The sequence below is a fragment of the Anabrus simplex genome, chromosome 2, assembly GCF_040414725.1.
Source record: "Anabrus simplex isolate iqAnaSimp1 chromosome 2, ASM4041472v1, whole genome shotgun sequence".
Taxonomy (NCBI): domain Eukaryota; kingdom Metazoa; phylum Arthropoda; class Insecta; order Orthoptera; family Tettigoniidae; genus Anabrus; species Anabrus simplex.
In genome coordinates, this window is record NC_090266.1 from 683,279,082 (window position 1) to 683,303,734 (window position 24,653).

The 24,653-nt window shown below is 37.5% G+C and overlaps 1 protein-coding gene across 1 annotated transcript in view; it reads left to right on the plus strand.

The window, feature by feature from the left end:
* Golgin245 (Golgin-245) overlaps positions 1 to 24,653 on the plus strand; it is a 374,519-nt gene that overhangs the window by 156,987 nt on the left and 192,879 nt on the right. Inside the window, exon 6 of the mRNA XM_068226026.1 lies at positions 4,338 to 4,434. Coding sequence (XP_068082127.1) covers positions 4,338 to 4,434 — 97 coding nt within the window. The remainder of the gene's footprint in view (positions 1 to 4,337; positions 4,435 to 24,653) is intronic.

The following is a 24,653-nucleotide window of genomic DNA, read 5'->3' on the forward strand; positions in this document are numbered from 1 at the left end:
AGGGTCCTTCTTTATAAATGAAAAAGAATCATTATTAAAAAAAGCTTTGGTTTTCTGTGTATACTCCGTTTTATCCATAACTACGGTAGTATTGCCCTTATCAGCCTTTGTGATGATAAGTTTATTAGCAGATACCTTCCTCTTGAGGTCCTGAATTTTCTTATTTACTTTATAGTACTTCAAGCTTTTTGTCCAGTGTAGACTCTTTTGTGGCTATTATATCTGATAACTTAGCAACTAGCCACAAAACAGTCCACACTGGACAAAAAACTTGAAGTACTGTTAGACAAAGCTAATTCAGTCAAACAGACTGGAAATCGAGAACCTAAAAACGGTCTTTTGGCTCAGTTCCATCCTCCTTTGATTAATATCTCCAACATAACCTTGGATGAGGATGAAAGGGCTATTCTCGAAAAAGGTCCTGGCCATGTCTAAATCCCGTCAATACAGTTACAAAACTTGTCATTGAGTCAGAGATGGCTATTAGTAAAATGCCACATGACCTCCAAGAGGAAGTCAGATTTGATGTTAAAAAGCAACTTGAAAAAACTTTTCTCTCTGATAAACGTGCATTAGCCCCTAATAATAATAATAATAATAATAATAATAATAATAATAATAATACAGATCTTTATAAAGTAAATAACAAAATTCAGGACCTCAAGAGGAAGGTATCTGCTAATAACCTTATCATCACAAAGGCTGATAAGGGCAATACTACCGTAGTTATGGATAAAACGGAGTATACACAGAAAACCAAAGCCTTTTTTAATAATGATTCTTTTTCAATTATAAAGAAGGACCCTACACAAATCATTCAAAGACAGCTAAAACAAATCCTGAAGGATTCCTCCTTCCTTTTTACGGAACAAGAAAAACAAAAGTTAATAAAAGTTAATAACCATGAACCCGAGTTTGCCGATAGCGAGATCACTTCCCAAGATTCACAAGGCCGGTGTCCCCATTCGACCTATTATAAATTACAGGCCCAGTCCTCTTTACAAGCTAGCGCAGTTTATTCAAACGTTTCTTGCTAAAAATTATAAGTTTTCTTCGAACGACTCGATTAAGAACACCACGGAATTAATTAATAAATTGGATAGTTTTGTTCTTCGTCCTTATCACACTATGCATTCTTTCGATATAGTTAACATGTTTCCCAGTATAAGTACCAAGGAGCTTCTTCCTATCATCAAGAAGAATCTTCTTGCCAATAGTCAACTAAGTAAACTGGAAGTTTTAAATTTGAGTCTTCTTAACTTGCTAATTAAAAATAATTACTTTACTTTTGATAATACTATTTATAAGCAGAATGGTCTGGCAACGGGGTCACCGGCCTCTGGGATTTTGGCAGAGATTTACTTAGACCACTTAGAAAATAATGCTATAAGCAAAAATTTAACCTTCAGTAATATTTATTTCTGGGCCAGATTTGTGGACGATACCTTCGTAATTCTAGATGAACGGTCCACAGAAGCAAAAGCTACTCTTGACAATCTTAACAGTTTAGATCAGAATATAAAGTTTACCTTAGAATCCGAGAATAATAATCGTTTAAATTTTTTGGACCTAACGGTTACTCGTTCACCTTCTTCCGTTTCATATAATATCTATAGAAAGCCTACTCAGACTGCTATCACCATCAGGAACGATTCTTCCCATCCTCAGGCCCATAAAAATGCCACATATAATAGTCTGGTTGACAGAGCCTTTAGAGTTCCTATGTCAAAAAAGAACTGAATAAAGAATTAAATTTAATCCGGGCGATAGCTAGAAACAATGGTTTTAAGAATGCTTTCATTGATAGATTTGTTAACAAGTTTAAGTACCGTCCTAATACCACCCTTTCGAGAGAAAAACCCAAAGTTAATAATTTTTCGACTTTTACCTTTACAAATAAAATACACAGCATCACCAACGTCTTCAAAAAACATAACACTAAGATTTCTTACAGAACTAATAATAGAAGTATTGACATCCTGCATAACTCCACTTCATTAAATAGAAATAATGTTTTTCATAGTTCTGGAGTATACAGATTATGCTGCCATGACTGCAGAAGTTCTTATCTTGGACAAACAGGGCGTAACTTTAAAATTAGATACGCGGTACACGTTAATACCGTTAGGTACAATAAGTTTTCAGCAATGGGGCAGCATATGAAAGATTTTCAACATAATTTTACTAGCATTGATCAGGATCTTACAGTCTTACAGGTTATTAATAAAAGTACTTTACTTGACATCACTGAGAGGTGTTTTATTCACCTTTACCAATACTTTAATGCAGGTTTGAATCTTAATGACATTTCTGAGAAACCAAGAGTATTGTTTGACTTTTTGATAGCGTTTTTCAGACTTAGAAAAGCGTCCAATAGCAAATTAGTTTTTCATAACATACAAAAAACATTCTCACGCCATGCCCTCTCGCCGCATTGCCCTGCATAATTCCCCTCCCTCTTCCCTCCTTCCTTCATTGCCATTGGCTCCGGGCCCCTCCTACTCCTTCTCAGTGCCTCCCCTGTTTTGCTTCCCCCTCCAATGCGGGTGCATTGGTCACGGTGTCTTGCGGCTCTCAGTGTCTTCCCTAACGTCTAATAACACATAATAATTACGCTCCCAGAGGTGAGTCTCTTATTCACGTAAATTTTTACGACAAGATTTTTTTTAAAAGCCTTTCTTGATATTATTTTCTTTTTTACTTGCTTCAGGTCCTAGTTTGAACCGAGAACAGTACCCTGGAAACACGGCGTCCGCCAATATTTTTCATCAAAAAGATCTTGTTATCTAATACTTAAAGAAAGCGGCTATGTTAGGGAAGACATATGTTTTATCATGTAAAATAGGAATTTACGTCTATTGACTGGTTGTGTTATTTTAATAACAGCCATTTTTAACCAATAGAAAAATTGTCTCTTAATTCTTGCACTGGTTACTCTAATACTCAGTGATTGTTTAGCAAGTAAACCTTGTACACATATGTTCTTACAAAATTAAAAATTATGCTCTTGGACTTTCATGATAGTGAAACATTGGTTTTTGTTCGCACATGGTTTAATGTTTTTTAGATTCAGAGGACTTTTATCAAGAGGATGTATATTCATAGTTTTAAGACAGTTGGTGCTATTTTTTAAGTTTAAGTCATAGGTTAATGTTTATGGATCCCGTTTTTAATTAGGTCTTGTCAGTTCTGTAAAATTTGTATGTACTTTATGCATTGTTTATTGTAACTTTGTCTATGTATATTTTTCTTATTTTGGGCTGATGATGATGCACACCAGCATCGAAACCGGTACCGAGTATAATAAAATGTTATAATTTTTCTTATAACATTATATGGTATTGAATAGGTGGACCTCTCTTGTTTCCATTAGATTCTCGGTTCAATACGGAATAAACATGAAGTTTTTAAAACTTGAACTCTGGAAGTTGTCAGAAAGAAATTCTAGGGACATTCTAAGCTGAGATGGGCTCTTTTGTGGAGTCATATTCCGTATCAATATTGATCAAAGAACTTACCTTCCCAGTAAACAGCTAATTATTTTTGGAATGAACATTTCCTTTAAATAGTGAGGTGTGATAGTTAAATAATAGACCATCGAGCAAGTTGGCTATGCAGTTCAGGCTATTAGCTTGTCGTCAGGAGATGATGGATTCGAACCTCACTGCCACTAGCCCTGAAGATGATTTTCCGTGGGGCTGTCACTTAGTTAAGGCCATTGTCGCTTCCTTCCGAGTCCTTGCCCTGTCCTATCCCATCTTCACCATAAGACCTCTCTGTGTCAATGTGACGTAAAACCAATAGCAAAAAAAAAAAAAAATTATATCCACCTGGTGCGTAGTGGTCCAAAGAGCAAAGAACGGTATTAAACATCAAGATGAAGTACTTTAAATCCGGATGGGCTGACAAGTGTTAACCATGATTTCTTGAGGCCAAAATGAAATGTTAAAAATGAAATAAACTATCTTTTAAAATTATTCTCTTGTTGAACATAATTTGTGACATCACCTCACTCTGGCCAGTTTTTTCCATGTTTACTCCTGCCAAATGTGTAGTACTGTCTTCACCACATCCTGGAATATGTCTCCCCTAAACTTGAGTCAAGTATTTCTATTTCATATTCATATTTCATACTCTACCACAGACCCTAAAATGAATCATGGTTATCAGACATTTCCTTCTCTCACACCAATACAACAGACAAATTGCTGATAATGTCCCAAGCATCTAAATAAAGCTTCTTTAAACTGAGTCTTGTTTTATGTGACTGTCATATATCTACATTATCTGTGAATTAATTTCCTCTGAATTCTTCAGTAGCTTCCAACATTTTTCAGGTAAAGCTGTTAAAGGAAAGCAGTTCTTCTGGAGGTAGTTTGGGTGGTGAAAACATCCTAATTGATTTCTCACAGGAGTTAAATCCTTCATCTTTGGGTAAGTAACTCACTTTTATGCTGTTTATGTACTTTTATTTTCTTGTTATTTCTTTGAGCTTTTTTCACAGATTCAGTTGGGGTTGAATAGATTTGATTGATTTGTAGTTTTAGACATTAACATTTGAATATGATAGCCGACAAGTACTTGATCAAATCCAAAGCAAGTTCTTGAGGTAAAAGCTAGATTCTTTATTTACATCTACTGGTATTTCATAGTCTCTTTGTCATACAGGGGTGATATTGTATAATTTTTATTGTTGAAAATTTCTTCTTTTTCTATCAATGAATTCTTCAAGATGAGAATTAAATAATTCTGAGTTGAAATGGACCCTTTCAGTTGTGTATATAAATTAAGAAGGGCCAATGACCTAGATGTTAGGCCCCTTTAAACAACAAGCAACAAATTAAGGAACAAATCCTATGTCATATTATATTTCTGCAGAGTCACCAGCTCAGTGGTAGGCTGAATCTTCAAAAAACATCACCAGTGGTTGAGTAGTTTCTCCCCCAAAATAAAGCAGTGTAAACCGAGCAGGTTGGCCGTGCTGTTAGGGTTGCGTGGCTGTTACCTTGCATTTGGGAGATGGTGGGTTTGAATTCTACTGGCGTCGCCATAAGACCTATCTGTGTCGATGTGACGTAAAACAAATAGAAAAACATTCTACCGTTGGCAGACCTGAAGATGGCTTACCGTGGTTTCCCATTTTCACACCTGGCCAATGCTGGGGCTGTGTCTTAATTAGGACCACAGTTGCTATCTTTCTGGTCCTAGCTGCAGTGTAATTCTAGAGACACACAAAGCCCCAAACCAAATAATATCTAGCATACAGTAATGCACAAGAATGAGATTATATTAACCAGTAGATGAAGGATACTACCATTATCTTCCTCAGACACAGAATTACTAGCTATACGATCTGCTTGTCAATAAATATATTGTGGTTAGGCTGTGAGCTTGCATCCGGGAGATAGTGGGTTCGAATCCCACTGTCAGCAGCCCTAAAGATGGTTTTCTATGGTTTTCCATTTGCACACCAGGCAAATGCTGGGGCTGTACCTTAATGAAGGCCACGGCCACTTCCTTCCTACTCCTAGGCCTTTCCTATCCCATTGTCGGTGCGACGTAAAGCCACTAGCAGAACAAAACAAAAATAAATGTATCAGCAGGACCTCAACCAGAGAGGAGGTCTAATTTTCATAATTATATGTGATAAGTGAAAAATCTTGTTCTAAAACCATATAGCAATTCATTCCAATTGATGGAATGATTACCTCATTAGATTAAATTATACCTGTTATACTGTTCATTTAAACACTTGTGTGGTGGGAGGGATCAGCGGCAGTTGTATTGTTTGTTGAAATACATATGGTAGGCAGGAGCAGAGTCAGTTATATTGCTTATTTAATTAATAATATGGTAGGAGGGAGCAGTACTATATTTCCATCCATCTTCCCCATCCATCTGTCCGTCCGTCCGTCCGTCCGGCCAGCTATCACTGAGCGAGTTGGCCATGCGGGTAGGGTCGCAAGCTGTGAGCTTGCATTTGAAAGATGGTGGGTTTGAATCCCATCGTTGGCAGCCCTGAAGATAGTTTTCCGTAGATTCTTATTTTCACACCAGGTAAAAGCTGGGGCTGTACATTAATTAAGACCATGGCTGCTACCTTCCCATTCCTAGCACTTTCCCATCCTTGCATCACCAAAAATTGGTGTTAGTGCGACGTTAAACCACTAGCAAAAAAAAAAAAAAAAAAAAATTGCATCTGTCCATCTATTCATCCTTCCTTTCACATAGTTTCAGCTTTCAGATCTCCATCAATGAAATAAGCTACTCCAGAAACCTCTGTTTGCATCAACACTGTGACCACCTCTATGCTTCTTACTTCGAAATTATTGAAAACTGAGTAAAACAGTCATCCTTTAGGTTTGTTCCTGCTTCTTGTACCCTCCTCAGACAAGTCCATTATTCTTATATATAGTATCTATCTTGCTTCATATGCCTCACATGACTGTACCACTGAAGTCGACTAATAAAGTTCCTTCCTAACTTACCATTTATGTCTCCTTTGCAAATGTTATCATGACATTGTTCCCATCTATTTGTACCAGCAATAGTCCGGCTCCTTGGCTGAATGTTCAGCATAGTGGCTTACAGTTCAGAGTCCTGTGGGTCCTATTCCTGGTAGGGTTGAGTGTCTTAAGTGGTTAATTTCCTTGGCTTGAGGACTGGGTGTTTTTGCTGCCTACAACATCCCTGCAACTCATACACCACACACAACACTGTCCTCCACCGCAATAACATGCAGTTCTCCGTACATAAAAAATGCCTTCCATCCTCATCTGAGGGTCTTCCTTACACGGGCTGCACCAAGCTAGTAATAGCCACACAAAATTATTATAAAACCAGCAATCATTCTGCTATATACTGTTGCCTTCGGCTAATGGATGATATATCCCATTTAGTTGTTGTTCAGAGTTTAACCATGTTGTTGTTTTATGTACCTTACGTATAGTTTGCAGACATTTCAAATATATTGCAGTATTCTTTGTCAAGGTGACTGAGGTACCCCTACAGTTTATAAATTTCATTATGATAGTCTGTATTGACTTTGATTCAGCCTTGATTTAGAGGTAGTTTCCACCTTTCAGTACTTTTTTATTTTTATTATTATTCTACAGCTACATAGAACAAACACTTCTCTTAATTCACAATTAAGTATTTATTTATTTTCCACCTAGTCGATACAACGATTGCTTAAGGCAATTTTTAATGGTCAAAAGTGGTACATGTTTCGTATATTATCAACATCTTCAGCCACATAACACTGTTTAGATGAAAAATATATAAAATTGACAAAGTAATGCTTTAGAGGAAGTGTCCTTAAAATTAACATAAGATTGACAAGATTAAAACAAACAAATAACTCAAGAGAAAATATATAAATTATTTCTACAATAGAAAGCAGTCGTCAAGGAAACACTTGTACAATATTCCATACAGAAATTGTCCTAATAAATATTCTTTTCTTAATATTTCATGAAAAAAGATCAATTTATAAATTAAAAATTATACAATTTATAAGTAATTATCGAAATGAAGAAATCCTGATATCACAGTGCGGCTCTTATTATTAATGTAGATGAAAATATAACTAATTCCTAGTTGTCAAATCTTATTAAGCCTGCTTTCCTTTGGAACAGTAACTCCTGTCATTCTTTCACAGTTTTGCGCCGGGTGTAATAATGATGATGCGTTCTTCCTTGCTGTTGCACCTGAGGAGGTGGAGGAGCGGGGGATATAGGTGTGTCAAGAACTTCCTTGCTGTCACCTATAGCTTCAACTGAGGAGGAATAAGTTGTAGGGCTATCTGTAGGTGGAGAAATTCCAATTCTTTTTTCTTGATCCTTCTCAAGCATTTTCAAATATACTAGAATTTGATAATTTGATAATTTGTTTATCCGACAACAAGCCCTCTTGAATGGTTTTAACAATAACATGATTGATAAAATAATTAATAAATTTTCGGAGAAGCAACAATCTAAATTAGCAGTCGAACCTAGTAAAACTGAAAAATATATCAAGTTCACATATAATAATCCAAACATTCGTGTAATAACAAATTTATTTAAGAGAAAAAATTTCAAAATTGCATTTTCCACCAATAACAACATGAAACATAGTATTTTCAACCATGATACAATAAATCTCTCGGAAAAAGATAAATTTTTTGATTCCGGTATATATAAACTCACATGCTCACATACATAGGACAATCTGGCCGCAATTTTAAAGTTAGATATTTGGAACATGTGAATGCTGAAAAACATAGAAGATTCTCAGCAATGGGATCACACATGACTGCCACAGGTCATAAATTTACCAACATAGAACAAGACCTGACCATCATAAAAAAGTTAAAAAAGGGCAGCTTAATGAACACATATGAAGACCTGTACATTCATCTAGACCAACTTGTAAAGAAAAATGATAACCTTAATGAGGCTGTAGAATATAAGAATCCATTATATTATCAAATTCTAGTATATTTGAAAATGCTTGAGAAGGATCAAGAAAAAAGAATTGGAATTTCTCCACCTACAGATAGCCCTACAACTTATTCCTCCTCAGTTGAAGCTATAGGTGACAGCAAGGAAGTTCTTGACACACCTATATCCCCCGCTCCTCCACCTCCTCAGGTGCAACAGCAAGGAAGAACGCATCATCATTATTACACCCGGCGCAAAACTGTGAAAGAATGACAGGAGTTACTGTTCCAAAGGAAAGCAGGCTTAATAAGATTTGACAACTAGGAATTAGTTATATTTTCATCTACATTAATAATAAGAGCCACACTGTGATATCAGGATTTCTTCATTTCGATAATTACTTATAAATTGTATAATTTTTAATTTATAAATTGATCTTTTTTCATGAATTATTAAGAAAAGAATATTTATTAGGACAATTTCTGTATGGAATATTGTACAAGTGTTTCCTTGACGACTGCTTTCTATTGTAGAAATAATTTATATATTTTCTCTTGAGTTATTTGTTTGTTTTAATCTTGTCAATCTTATGTTAATTTTAAGGACACTTCCTCTAAAGCATTACTTTGTCAATTTTACATATTTTTCATCTAAACAGTGTTATGTGGCTGAAGATGTTGATAATATACGAAACATGTACCACTTTTGACCATTAAAAATTGCCTTAAGCAATCGTTGTATCGACTAGGTGGAAAATAAATAAATACTTAATTGTGAATCTATTGAAGTGCGATACGGACCATGAAGCTGATTTTATGTAATACTTCTCTTAATGTCGATGACATGTTTCATCTCTCGTGCAAGACATCTTCAGAGTCATCCCTTTAGAATGGGATTCATTCCTGAAATATACTAAAATTAAACTACAAAATTAACTGAAAAAATAGAAAACATTAGACAAAAATCCTAGCCATTCTTAGATGAGGAAAAATAGAAAAAAACACTTTAAAGAACAAACCCCTCACAACACTGAATTCAATCGTACCTTTCACCCCCCACCTCCCTCCCTTCCCCCCCCCTCCCCCCCAATTACAAAATTTAACCAATGTCATTTTAGAACATAGGTTTTTAATTAAGGCCCAAAGCATAATTGGCCGAATACTTATCAACAGAAACAATATATCACCACTATTGCTGAAATTGAACAAGTTATATCTCGGATACCAACAGATACACAAAATGGAGTGGCAGAATGTAATGTGATGCAATGGCACGCGGAATGTGTGTTATGGTGGGTGTTCGGTTTTCATTTGAATGCCCCTTATATATTCTAAAGTCCCAGTAAAATAAACACGCAAGTTCTTCCCTTCTTCTGTTTCCTTTATTCATGGGGTCTCTGTAAATGTTCCTTTTTAGCGTCGACCTCGAAGATCTTTTGCTACCATGTGTTTTTCTTCATCCCCACGTAGTTATACCTGCTCTCTTCAGAAAGTTGCAGGTCCTCCTTTTTGGGTCTTCTCGGATGTTTCTTCTCTCTTCACCAGGTAATCCCAGTGTAGAGATTCTAATTCTTCCCAGCGCCTCATATTCAAAGAGTATGTGTTCAGCTGATTGTTCCACATCGTTGCATTTCCTACATACATTGTCTCTTATTACTCCAATTCTCTATAGGTGCTTTTTAAGATGGCAGTGTCCAGTAAGCAGTCCTATTACCCATCTTATATTTTCTCTACTGAGTTCCAGCAGTTCCTTAGTATGCTTCTTGTTTGGGCTCTTTATTAGTTCTTCTGCAAGCCTGCATCCTGGAACATTTTTCCAGTTTTCCATTTGCTTCTTTTGAACCCATTGACCTACGTAGGGGCCTGCTTGTCTATAAGCGATCGCACATACTGGTTCTGGTCCCACAAAAGATGTTTCTGACCGTTTTCTGTGCAGTTTATCTGCTTTTTCATTACCTTCTATGCCTGCATGCCCAGGTACCCATATCATTTTAACAACATTGTACTCTGAGCGCTTCAGGAGAAGTGTATGACAGTACCAAACAATTTTGGATATAACCCAGACAGCTTCAAATGCCTTAATGGCTGCTTGGCTATCTGTAAACATGAAAATGTTCTTTGTAGTTCATTTTCAGATTTTCCTCAAGGCACGTAATGATGGCTACCACTTCAGCTTGAAAAACTGTAGTGTGTCTGCCTAGGCTCATTTGGATTGATCTCTCCGGTCTTTCCCCGTTGATCCCTCCTCCTGTTCCCTTCTCAGTCCTTGAGCCATCTGTCCACCACACAATATCTTCCCTATCAGTTTTCCATCTGTTAATGTCTCAGTCTTCCTTTTTAGTTATCTGGGTCTCAAATAGTTTCTCAGAGATATGCTTTTGAAACATATAATCAGCTGGCATGTGTAAAACTTCCCCTGTTGAACACTCAAGTTAATTAGGAAAAAGTTAATGCAGAGGAGTAAACTAAGCAGCCAGGAAATTGATGAATTCATGACCATCCTAGACTTCACTCTTAACAACAACTATTTCTCTTTTAACAACATAATATATCAGCAAAAGGGACTCCCAATGGGTGTGCCAGCATCTGGGATTCTTGCAGAAATTTACATGGACTACCTAGAACAGGGGTGCAGAAATTTTCTCTGAATTGAGAAGCCAGCCCAAAAGTTTAAGAGCCAGCAAGAATCCCACCATACTGATAACCCATAAATAATCAAGTTGCGCTTCTTATTGTTGACCTAGGTATGACTTTTCTAATCTTAACATTTAAACCAGCCCTGTCCAGCGCGGGGCCCGAGGTGCCCTTTTATGGCACCCATCGCAATTAATTTCCAAATTAAATTTTACTTAATATTTGAAAACAATACTTTTGCATTTCAATAAATATTCTTACTTTTCTCTTAAAAATACCGTCCTCAAAGTCAGGAAATTTGTTATATCCGTTACCTCCAAATACACAAAGAGCTTTGAGTAAGTCATTAATGTGATCTAGGCCTAACTGACTCGTGTCCGCAATTAGTGAAGAGATAGAAGAAAGGTTCAGAAAGAGAGCTATTCGACATGTAAGTAGTTGCGACAAAGGGAAATCCTCCACAAACCTCTCACTGTGGGGGTGGGGGCCAGCGCCAGGTATAAGGCCCTCTCTACTCACGGAGCCAAATATAGCCGCATATTTATTCTGCCAAACAGAACTGCTTCCTTATGATTCACTTGATTGCAATCCCATAAACTACCTACCATGACAGAGTTTCACCAGTACGACAATGGGACACCCAATTTGCCCACAAAGTAACTTTAATTCCAACAAAGCTGTGCTGTAAACAATGAACAAACGATTTATGAAAGTCTTGCAATTGGAATGTTCCCAGTTCCTAGCTTTCAGGCAAACATTCAGTATTACTTACGAGCTTATGCAGGGCTTATGGAATACGTTTTGAGTGCCTTGTGTTGTGATAAGTTGTACATTCAACATGTTTCGTGTGCTTTTTTTTCCATTACTATTTAAACTTTAAATTATTCAGTTTATAATCAGTTATATTTTATTAAATGTAACTCTTCTTAACATGGCTAAAAGGCAAATAAATTATAACTTTAACAGTGAATGGGAGGACCAGTATTGCTTTATTGAAAACAAAGGAAAGTGTGTGTGTTTATTGTATAATGCTAGCGTGTCTGTTCCTAAAAGAAGTAATGTACAGCGACATTTTTTGACTAATCACAAAAAATTTGACAGTGAATTTCCTGTTAATTCTGAACTAAGAAAACACAAAGTGAAAGACCTAAAATATAAATTAGCATTGTAACAATGTGCGTTTAAGAAGCCAGTTCAGCAAACACGTAACGTGACAATAGCTTCTTACAAAGTTTGTTACGTCCTAGCTAAAAGGAATAAAGCTTTCAGTGATGGGGAAGTAGTGAAAGAAGCTATGCTAAATGCCGCTGAATCTCTGTTTGAATCTCACAAAGATAAATCTGAATTGATATCTTCAATCAAACGACTTCAGTTGTCCCACCAAACTGTTGCTAGGCGGGTTGAACAGATTTCTAATAATATGGAATCTCAATTACGTCAGGATTTGAAATCGTGTGAACATTTTTCACTCCAGTTTGTGAGCTTGGAGGGAGGGTGTGTGAAATATTCAAAAATTATAATCCTGAAGAATTAGAAATGGAAATTTTAAGCCTTCAGTCAGTCCTTTCTTTGAAATCCTCCTACTCAACATGTGGCAATTTCTGGACTCTGGTGGACGGTAAAAAATATCCCATTACCCGCAGTGTTGCTCTGAAGATGCAATCTTGTTTTGGTTCAACCTATCTTTGTGAAGTCGCGTTTTCGACTATGAACATAATAAAAAACAAATACCGATCCTGCCTGACAGATTCACACCTGGATGACGCGTTAAGAGCAGCCTGTTCCAGTTACACACCAAACTTTCCTCAACTTGCAGCGAGCATGCAGTGCCAGATTTCAGATTAATTATGTGAGTAAATATATTTTCATATAATTTTTAATTCTAGATTTATTATTATTGTTTTTATTATTATTATTATTATTATTATTATTATTATTATTATTATTATTATTATTATTATTATTATTATTATTATTATTATTATATAGTCGTTGTAGTACCGATAACAGTAGTCGAATTAGTGGAATCGTACCTGGCGCCCGCATACCCTTAGTTCTCATGTGAATGTGCTCACGTAGAAACGAACGTTGGACAGCCCTGATTTTAACCAACCAGAAATATTAAAGATCTGTAAACGCTAGTGTCAGCTTTGTTTTACAGAATTCAGAAGATACTAAACATAGATTTACAGTCTTTCAGAATAAGGACCCCAATTCTTGCATGGTCGTTTGCGACCACAGATGTGCCTTATGGTCTTGCTACTAAAAAAACCACTGGTCTGCAGCCCTTGCAAGATCAAATTCATTTATTGCACATACATTCATATTACACATCATCAAATCACACAAAATGTTTGTTTCTAATGGCAATCTGAATCTGTATTGTATAAGGTTCATCTGACTGAATCCTCGCTCACACGATGCTGTATAGCCTGGAAGAACACACACAATAGATAGTAGCTGTTCCAGAATAGGAAATCTGTCATTGCTTGCCATCTCCACCAGTTTGAACAATTTTTTTCCTCTTCCAAGCGCTTTGAACTCATACCACTAATTTAGTATGCATTGTATTTATAGTTCCCACCCTTTTCACAATTTGCCAGTTGTTCCCTGAAATGTTCTGCCAAAATTGAGATGTCATCAACACCATCATTTTTCTGATCAGCTCCATTTGGCCATGCAAAGGTATCAAATAAAGTTTTGCACTTCTGTATAGTTCCATGAACCAAAAATCTTTCCTTCAGTTATTTGACACTATGACTAATCAATTTTTCTTCCTGAAATTCGACATCAGAACTAGTTGCCGGTCCAATGCCTTTCAGTTTTATATCTTGGGAAATGCCACTAATGGAGGTGTTACAAATTTATCGTCATATGGGCCAGGGGTAGTTTTGAGTAATTCAAGTTGTGGTATTTTACTTTTTACATTTAGCTAAATAGTGCTGAGAAATAGCTGCTCCCTCTGAAATAGGAGAGACAAATTCTTCAGGATTTCTACAAAAAATCCAGAAAAAAGTGTAGCACGTGAACAAATTTAAAATTGGTGATTTTTCTCAATAGACCTTTTGCCGTCAGAGCTGCTTTATCTTAACTTGCAATTACATTTTCCAAGTACACAATGGCACATTTCCAGTCAGTCACTTGAACTGATAAACCAAACATCCTTGCTGGCCACCCACCTTATACTGTGCAAATATTGAAATTTACACTACCGATAGAATTTGTAGAGCAACTTCAGTAATCAGTCAAATTCATCAACATAGTCCACATTTTTTTACAGAATATAATTGAAGTCTATGTGCTCTGCAGTGTACAGCAACAATATGTTTGACCTTTTGTCTAATGATATGATTTAATCCATTGTATGCATGAACCAGAGAAGCAGCACTATCTGTTCCAATACCAACTTCCTTTGAAGCAGACGACCTCTCTGAAATGCCAGTTTTTTTAGCAGGTACCTTTTCAAGTGTTTCCATGCACTCCACTGCATATCCACTTTCTAAAGGTGTGAGTAATAGGAACATTTCTTTGATTTTTAAGTTCCTTATGAATCTTACATAGAGAATTAGTTCTTTCACAGATCCACTGTCCGTTGATGCATCCAGCAGTAAACTGAAACAATTTGAATCTTTCAACTCAGAAGTTGTCACTTAGTACCTTAGCTATTTGACTGTTAAACTCGCCGTGACTAGTTCGATTGCCATATATCTCTCTGCACTCTGCTTTCAATTTCTCACCCAGTTCTATAATCCAGGAAAATCTGTGAATGGCTTATTATTCTTTGCAATATAATATACAGTACTGAAAAGCTGTCAAACACATTATAATCCATTTTCTGTACATACATGGCCAGGGGCATTTTTTCTGGAAACAGTGTTCTGTTACAAGCTGCTGCACAGTTTTTGTGTTCTAAAAATTTGTTATATTTCAGTTTCTGTGTTGTAATGATTTGTTATATTTCTGAAATGTTTCTAGTTTAAATGACCCTCTAAAACCTGTTACTACTTTCTGAGACTGATCTGAAGAATTTGTGAGCAAAACAAGATTTTCATTGAGCGGTGCCTGTAGTTCAAACGCTAGCGGAGGCACTTTCTTACACCACTCTTCATTGAATATTCTTTTACCTGGTTGTAGGCCTGCTACAACTGCTGCATTTCTCACTTCAGGTTTAACTTAATTTACAGGCTCTCTTGCTGATGTACTGAAAGCCTGAACTCATATGCTGATTCAGGAAGAACCAGTCGTATTTTCTGCGGCTTTGTTTTCTCCCAATACCCACTTAAAATATATCAGTGTTGTGAAGAATTTTGTTAAATTAGCCTGGTTTGATGGGCCATCACACTCGGGTTTCTTATTGAGTCTCGTGTTCAAAGGCTAACACAAGCACAAGACTTAGGATGTACAGGCCTAGCCCTGCATTTATTAAAACTTGACAATTAGCAAAGAACATGCATAGAACCACCAAAATGTAAACCCAGTACCACAGATTCATTGTACTTTTAACTACTTATGACTATGAAGTCATTATTTCTCAATTCCACCAAAAGCTATGCTGCTGTAACAGATAAGGGCCAGCTGTTTTATCCACGTCGACTATCCGCTATCGTTTGTTGATATACATTGATGGTCCTGTGCAGAAAAAAAAAAATTCTCTTTGGTCTCACAGTTATTTATTTTCTAGAAGATCATGGCATGGATTTAAGCTTGTTCAATGATGTCACATCATATGTCACTGGGCTTTTGTTAAAAACTTATGGGTAGGAAAAGAAAGAATGTGTGAAAGATTGGAAATAGATTATTTCTGGGGGCCAAAACTTAGGCACCAGTAGCAAAAACAAAGCTGTCACAGCGACCTGGCGCCTGGGATTTCTGCACCCCTGACCTAGGAAAAAACCCACAAAATACTATGTAATACGTTGATGATATGTGTCTTTGTGATACTGATAACAGATGATCAAATTAACTATAGTAGTGAAATGTTAGAACAAATATACCGGGCAAGTTGGCTGTGTAGTTAGGGTCGCGCAGCTGTGAGCTTGCATCCGGGAGATGATGGGTTCGAGCCCCACTGTCGGCAGCCATTAAGATGGTTTTCGGGGGTTTCTCATTTTTGCACCAGGCAAATACTGGGGCTGTACCTTAATTAAGGCCAAGGCCACTTCCTTCCCACTCCTAGCCCTTTCCTATGCCATCGTCTCCATAAGACCTATCTGTGTCGGTGCGACGTAAAACCAATTGTAAAAAAAAAAAAATGAAATTAGAACAAATAAATAGCTTAGATTCATACATAAAATTACCTTGAAAACTGAAAATAACAAGAAACTTTTTTTTTAACTTAACAGTAGAAAGGTAAAACGATAATTTATCTTACACAATATTCAGGATACTAACCCAAACCCTCAACACAATACAAAAGTTCTCACACCACCCAGAAATGCAAAAAAAATGTTCCTTATTGAATATTCTCAATAGAACTTACAACATCCCTCTATCGAAAAAAAAAAAAATCTACAAAAAGAAATCAACTTCATACACAAAATTGTGATCAGTAATGGATATACAAAAAGCTACATTGACAGTTGAACAAATAAAATTAAAACCAAACCTTGAACGCAACTCAAAAAAGAGCAGAGGAATAAATAATAAGAACTTTGCCACTTTCACTTTTAACAATGGAAACATCTACCATATCACCAATATTTTAAAGAGGCTTAATTTCAGAATAGCATTCCATGCAAGAAACACTAACAGACAATTACTTTACAACCATCACAGCATAACGCAATGTAACATATATCTGAATTCTGGGATATATATATTAAAATGTTCAGAATGCAAAACTTCGTATGTCAGACAAACAGGGACAAACTTTTAAATACGGTATCAGGAACATATTAAAGCAGAAAAGCACAACAAATACTCAGTCACAAGTTCACATATGATAATTTAAAACAGAAAATTCACTGCAGTAGACAAGGATTTAACAGTTTTACACACCTTGAATAAAGGAAATCTGATGAACATCTCCGAATAAATTTTCATAGAAGTAGATCAGAAACAAAACCCTAATCTGAACATCAGTGAGATTACAGAAAACACAAATATGCTCCTAGATGAAATTTCAAACTTAGATTCATGAAGAAACACCACTGTAAAAGACACCAAAACATACGCAAACTCCGTACTAATTACAAGTTCCGACAATACATTTTTGACATATAAACAAACATTTTATCAGTGTTCAAGGTACTTTTAAGGATCTCAAATGGCTTCAATGCATTTTGATTGTCTGCGTCATTCTTTGTATGCATTTTTTTTAGCTGATAATGTCTCGCACGTGAGATGAAACGTGTCATGCACGTTAAGCTAACTGTTAGTTCTACGTAATTGTAGAATAATAATAAATAAGTATTATAAGTTGGAAACTCTTGAAACTCCCTCTAAATCAGTTGATATATCCCTACTCAATCCGAGATAATTGGTCTGCCCAGGTAACTCAAATCAACTACGAAAGTGGTTGCTCTGCCTCGCCTTTAATAGCCTCCTCTCCCTCCACCTGTCATAAGCCCTGGTGAGGCATTTTGAAAATCTGGAACGTATGTCTCACTCGGCGGCCACACCAGAAGCTAGCCCGTTGTCTACCACCAGTAAAAGACACAATAGAACTACAGGCTCGTGGAATATACCACATTGAATGTAGCTGCAGAACGTGCTATGTCAGTTTAACAAAATGTATGATCCTACACGCCTAAAAGAACACATCCGTCACACCAAGAACCAAAACACAGATGTTTCAGCTGTAGCCAAGCATTTCTATGAAACAAGACATGGAATATAATTTGACAAGACCAAGATCCTAGCACCTATCCCTTGGAATCTGGAGAGGAAAATCCATGAGGCTATCGAAATCAAGAAACACCCAAACAATATGAATTTAGAAGGTTGTGAAATCAGCAGTTCTTGGATGCCTATCATACATAGATTAAAACGGACAGATCTCAACATAAACATGCAGGGCGAACCTCTAATTACATAACTGCGCGTGCAAGTCCCACTACCTGGCTGTGACACATACTTTCCAGAATTCTCACAAGACAGCCAGGGGGCTTATGTCAGCCAGAAAGGGTAGGATATGTAAGGCCAAGGTTAGGAACCACTCTCGTAGTGTGTTTGCTGCCTGGGAGACTGATTACCTCAGATCGAGTAGGGGTATTTCAGTCGCATTGGCAAAAAATACTGCAGTGTATTCGAAACGTCGGCGAACTCTACGGAATTTACAGTAAACAACTGGATGGTTCAACCCAGAAAAAAGAACTAATAATAATAATAATAATAATGTTATTTGCTTTACGTCCCACTAACTACTTTTTAAGGTTTTCGGAGACGCCGAGGTGCCGGAATTTAGTCCCGCAGGAGTTCTTTAACGTGCCAGTAAATCTACCGACACAGGGCTGTCGTATTTGAGCACCTTCAAATACCACCGGACTGAGCCAGGATCGAACCTGCCAAGTTGGGGTTAGAAGGCCAGCGCCTCAACCGTCTGAGCCACTCAGCCCAGCGAAAAAAGAACTAAATAAATAAATAAATAAATAAATAAATAATAAATAAATAAATAAATGATGTCTGCAACTAAGGCCCAGACCTGTAGACATATCTGTCTCAATGTGAAGTCCAGTAGTGCCACTTCCAGGACACGGATGGTGTCTTCTGAAGCTGTCCACAGCACGTAAAGGTAGTTTGGCTTTCTCTGTACCTGCCCCTTGGCGATGTTTGGTCTAGCAGTAGTGAGTGCTATCTCCTTGTGTACCGTGATGCATCACAGCCTGTCTCTGAGCCACCCATCTGTGATCAGGCTATCATCATTCCTCTCGGTGACTATGTTTAGTGTGAGGAGTGGGGATGTTATTGACAGCACCGAGGAGCCCCTGTTCTTCTCGGCCCCTATTTGTTTCCTTGGGTGGGAACTGCCTCCTACCAGCAGTCCACCCTGAGATGGCTGTGCTTACTTCATTGCAAGCAGATAATTCCTCTGTAGCCTCAGCATCCCAGTAACGTCGAGCGTCACTCGGACAATGAAGAGTGGAGCTCCAGGTTCTCTTCACCCATGGCGGCTTGTACCCTCACCAATGATGTCGATGTTCCTGTTGTCTTTGTCTCTTCCATCCTCGGGGCAATTGTGAGGGCCTCTTTGAGCAGTAGGTGTTAGTGGATTTCCGTGTTGCTAAGCCTGTTGATGAGGGTATAGGCAGCCTTCCACTGTATATGCTCTGGTAGTAAGTCACCTAATGGATAGTGGGCTAGCTGTTCTACCTCTGCGGCGAATTCCTGCAGTGATTCACCAGCACACTGTATCCTCTTCTTCAGTTAGATGTGGTAGGCATCTGCCAGTTGGGGGCCACCATCGTGTCCCTTGATCATTCCCATGATCTCTTTACACTCGACACCCAGACAGTTGCTGCATAGCTCCTCCATTGCTCGTCCATGCATCGCAGCAATGAGTTATATGGCCCTCTCCTCCAGCATCCATCTGTTAGGGTTAGCCACGATTTCAAATTGCACCTGGAACGTCATCCAAGTCATGCTCGCGTCGAAGCAGGGGGTTCACTTTTGCGATGCTGATACCATTGTCACCATGTGTAGCCCTCAGTCTGACTTCTAGGGCCATCATCCTTCTCTGCAGATCACTCAACTCTTGATTCAAGTCTTAGATACCTCAGTCTGAGGTATTGCCTGTATCTCTTGTCATAAGTTTTGAACACTGGACTCTACTGTCTGAGTTATTTTCATGAACAGTTTTTCTACCATCTCACTTGCAGCCTGCATAATGTCACTTTTTAATTTTACTTCAACAGCACGCATGCCCTCCTCTAACTTGTACTGTCCACCCTTAAGTTAGTTCACCTAAGCTGTAGTCTTTTCCTGGCTGGTCTTAAGTTCATCCTGACAGGATTTAAATTGTAATTTATGTTCATCCTCACTGGATTGAAGTTGTGACTTAATTTTATCTGACTGGATTGAAGTTGTGGCTAAAATTCTGTTTTAAGTTCTATCTTAAGTTCATCCTGGCTAGCTTTAAGATCACGGAGTTAATCTAAGAGGGCCTGGAAGCCAGACTCCTCTGATAAATTATTCTAGAAATTTCTTTGTACGAAACATGGTACCGGTTTAATCTTGCTTCTGATGCCAATTATGGTGGGTTATGAGCGTCTTTAAAATCTCTGCTCAGAGAGGTAGCATGTTTTTACTATCAACTGAATTTATTACAGTGCTGTTTTCAGTTATAATCTCTACTCAGGGCCGGTTCTCCCACCTACTGGTAAAGTAGCGCGTAATTTGCCCTCCGCGTAAAAGGCTGTTTCCGTTCGACCACTCCCAGGTAGCGATATCAGCAGCATAAATCGTCGTTACCCGGCGCGTAATTTATTGGCCACTTCGAGGACCCGATAAGACTTTACCTGCCGGGCAAGTTTTGAGAGCTGAACATTATTAGCTGTATTTCTGGTGACATACAACTGAAATTAGCTTAGTATACTGAAAAAAAGCATTATACTGCAACAGTGATCAATATTGTATTGCAGGATTTTGAACATTAATGCTTCCTTAGAGTTGCAACGGTTACACCAGCCTCTCGCATTGATAGCGTAGGGAACACATTTTACACGTCAAGCTTTCAAAAATAAACTCTAAAAGGATATAAAATCGAAACCTATTTGGAAATAATTTCAAATGAGATTTAACGTTATACTTTCCAAACTCCAGGTATAAGTTGTTGCTATGTAGCCATATTACCTCAAGGTACCTCGTAGCGTAGTGGCTAACGCGCTCAGTTCATAATACGAGGTTTTCAGGTTCGAGTCTTCATTATGACGAATCCTTTTTTTTCCTCATTATTAGCGTTGTATTAATCTGTATGCCTCTTTTCATACGTTCTTTTGTTAATAACATATTTCATTGAAATGTTTAATCACAATATTATGTCTACTAGGAAAATGCTTTATATGTGTGCTACTTATAGATAGTGATGATACGATTAATATAGCATACCGTATAGGACTGTCGCCCAGGTAGCAGGTTCCCTATCAGTTGTTTACATAGTCTTCTTGTAAATTATTTCGAAGAAATTGGAAACTATTCCATTCCCTAATTCCACTTCCTATGATGGACATTTACCCCGATTAGTTCTTTAACAGTACGGTACCTTCCAACTTTATCTTCATAAGCATTAGAATGAAATGCATTATAAATAAATGGAAGCATGTGGAACTAAACGAGGTCACAGAGCTAGTTGCAAATAGAGCATCGTGGAGATACTTAATCAATTCACAGAAGCCTGCAGATAGAATGCTCAAAGGCATTAAGTCCGTAAAGAAGATGTTACGTGTATATACGTATATGGAAGTGCGTGAAAGAGTTACGAACAACGGCAGGGAACGAAAATATTTGTTAATGTAAATTAGAAATACGATGAAAACCTGTGTACCTTCTATTGCACAGCGAGCGATTTGACCAATCTACTACGAGAATACTTTCCAAAAACGCTGCCTGACATGACAGGTTATAACTGGCATAAGAAAATGTAATCTCGAGATTTTAATCCCAATTAGGTATTGATTTTGAAGCTCATAGATTAAAATCACGAAAGTTTGACATAAATAGTTGTCCATAACTCTTAAGACTCCCCTTATTAGGCTTTTTGAAGATAATCAACAGATGCAAGCACAGGGAAATAAGACAATCAAAATGAGCTTCATACATCTGACGATAGATAGCAGCACACTCGAAAGCGAGAAGTCGCTGAAAATCAGTCTAGCCAACTCCGTATATCGGTGTCTAGCTCCTGGTAGCTACCCAGCGCTTGCGCGGAGGTGGTTGTACGCAACGCAAAGTACCAGCTGCTTTACACCCCCAGGTAGTTTACCTCCCGGGCAGCTGCCAGCCACTTTACCAGCAGATGGTAGAACCGGCCCTCAGAGAGGTAACATGTTTTTACTATCAACTGAATTCATTACAGTGCTGTTTTCAGTTATTTACATGTCGTTTCACGCTCAAGTTTTCCACTCAAAACAGTATTTTACTACTGAGAGAGTTGGCCGTGCTGTTGGGGGCGTGCGTGTGGGAGACAGTAGCCCTGAAGACGTTTTTCCGTGGTTTCCCATTTTCACACTATGCAAATGCTTGGGCTGTACCTTAATTGTTGGTTTTACTTTACTAGCGATAAGTACCATTATGAGGGGCTGATGACCTGGATTTTAGACCCTTTTAGACAACAAGAATCCTCGATTCAGGAGTGCACTTTAAAAGCAGTCCCTTGGTCAGTAATACTATTGTTTATGATAGTTTTTAGGTCGGATCCATTGATTGTTTTAAATTCATATCCATCCATTCATTCTCCATCGCATTATTCTGGTCAGTGGATGATTTTGAACTTTTAAATTGTCATTACATTTTGTACCATTAGGGGCTGATGACCTAGATGTTAGGCCCTTTTAAACAACAAGCATCATCATCATAAAATAAAAACTAAAGGTGAAATAAATCTCTCTCCTTCATCGTGTACCAAAATACGATCTATTCCTCTCAACTGCACGACAAACGTACAAAAATCCGGATCTTACCGATTGAAAGTGCTATGTAGAAATGCACCAAAAGGCAAAGTCACTCAATATAGTAATACCAGGGTTAATACCGTAGATTGGCCCAAATTACCAGACTAGATATGTACAAAACCATGATGTACACAAACACCACAACGTCTCAAGAAAGGCATTTATAAAGCTGACTTAGAGACATTAAGATGGGCCAAGCATAAGACCTCAATGAAATATCCCCGACAAGAGATCCAAAACACCAGGCATGTATAAACAGAGATGTCGGTCACACCAACAATATTGGAATAGACTGTATCGTGCCACAACATTGAAGTGATACATATAAATAAGGTGGGAATTAAGGTAAAAAACACGCATATAATGTGGCAAGATGTCGAATATAGACAAAAACCCTAGCAAAGTGTGAAATAATATGGCAGTACCTTAAAAGCATAATATTCAGTTGAATGGTAACCAAAGTGCAACTGATAAGGCAGGGTAAAAAAGTGGACACAGACTTACCAAGTTAAGTAAAGATAAGGAATTATAGATACTGTGCGAATCTCAAGCATAACATCTTTTGAATGTGTTATAAATATTATAATATAGTAAGAAAGTCTGCATTATGTTTCTGGACTCCAGTTTTGCTTTACTCCAAAGTTCAAAGAAAAAATATCATTAAGAGACTTAAAATCAAGGAGGTAGAAGAGACAAAGGTATGAGAGGGGACACTATTGCCATTTTGTGACAGTATGATAAACTATCAAGTGTAAGATTGCCAGTACAGAAAGAAAGCAAAGATTTCATAACGTTAATTAAACATACATAAAATTCAAGATAAATGCAGACAGAGAAACAGGAGCATCTCAAAAATAGTTTATTTTCTTCATCCTTCAAAACTAAAGACACCCACACAAAATAACCTAACTCACCACCGAACACTAGCTTACGTACTTATAAGAACAAAACTTCCTTTTTCATGATTGTTAGAGTGTGTACTGTCAAATTTTGGAAATGAGACATAGCTCTCATAGTGCATTGGCACTGCTGGTGGCTTCAAATAGCCTATGCAGTGGCCTCCTCGGTATGCACTAGCCTTGCGTCTTGGGTGGTGTGCTAAGTCCCAACTGACGAGCCTAACTTAGCACACGAGGGCGAAACGCAGGCAACCAAGAATGAGTTAGGTGGAAAATTCGTAATGTCCAATAACGGACCATTATATTGGTATTATAAATTGTTTCTCTTCGGGTGTTCAGATTACCAACAGTCCAATGCTTTGTTTGCCTTCTTTGAAGTTCACACGCTGTCAAGAAACTCAAATCTAATCACAAAAGACACACTGCTTTTCAATGCAAACCACACAACAAATCACATACTCAAGAAAATTGAAAGGCACCAGTATCACACAAGAAAAAAAAGCCAGCAATCGTAAGTACCTACATTAATTGTACAGCCAACATATGGCACTAAAATACTTGTTTTTTCCTAGATGAGTAAAATTTCTTCCAATTAGGCAGCAGTTACAAAGCTTTAGTCGAGCAGATAACAATATGGCCTAATGTTTTGATTCTGCTGCTTAGTGCTGAGTTGCCGACCAAGAGAAACTGATTTGATAGGTCGATTAAAATCTAAGATTACTCGAAATCTTCTCCATCTGTTGTAAACAGCACAGTGACGCCAGCTGATTGGTGATCTTTTAAGTCAGATTTTACATTTGCCGGACTAGATAGAAATGTTCCAATGTTTTTTCTTAAACAATCTTCAAATGTTTAAGAGGTATGCATACCGCTGCATTTCTCCTGAAAAAAGGCCCTGTTAAATCTATCTATCATCTTCTTTGGTATGGTCCTCAATTGCAGTTGAGGCCTTATTCATCAAACATGTATAGTGTATCTTGTGAACTGTATCATTTTCATCAAGCTGGAATAGGAAATATGGTACGACCATCTTACCAAGTCAAATTATGTGATAAAATCTCTCTTGGTAATTTGCATCAGAAATAAAGGTAT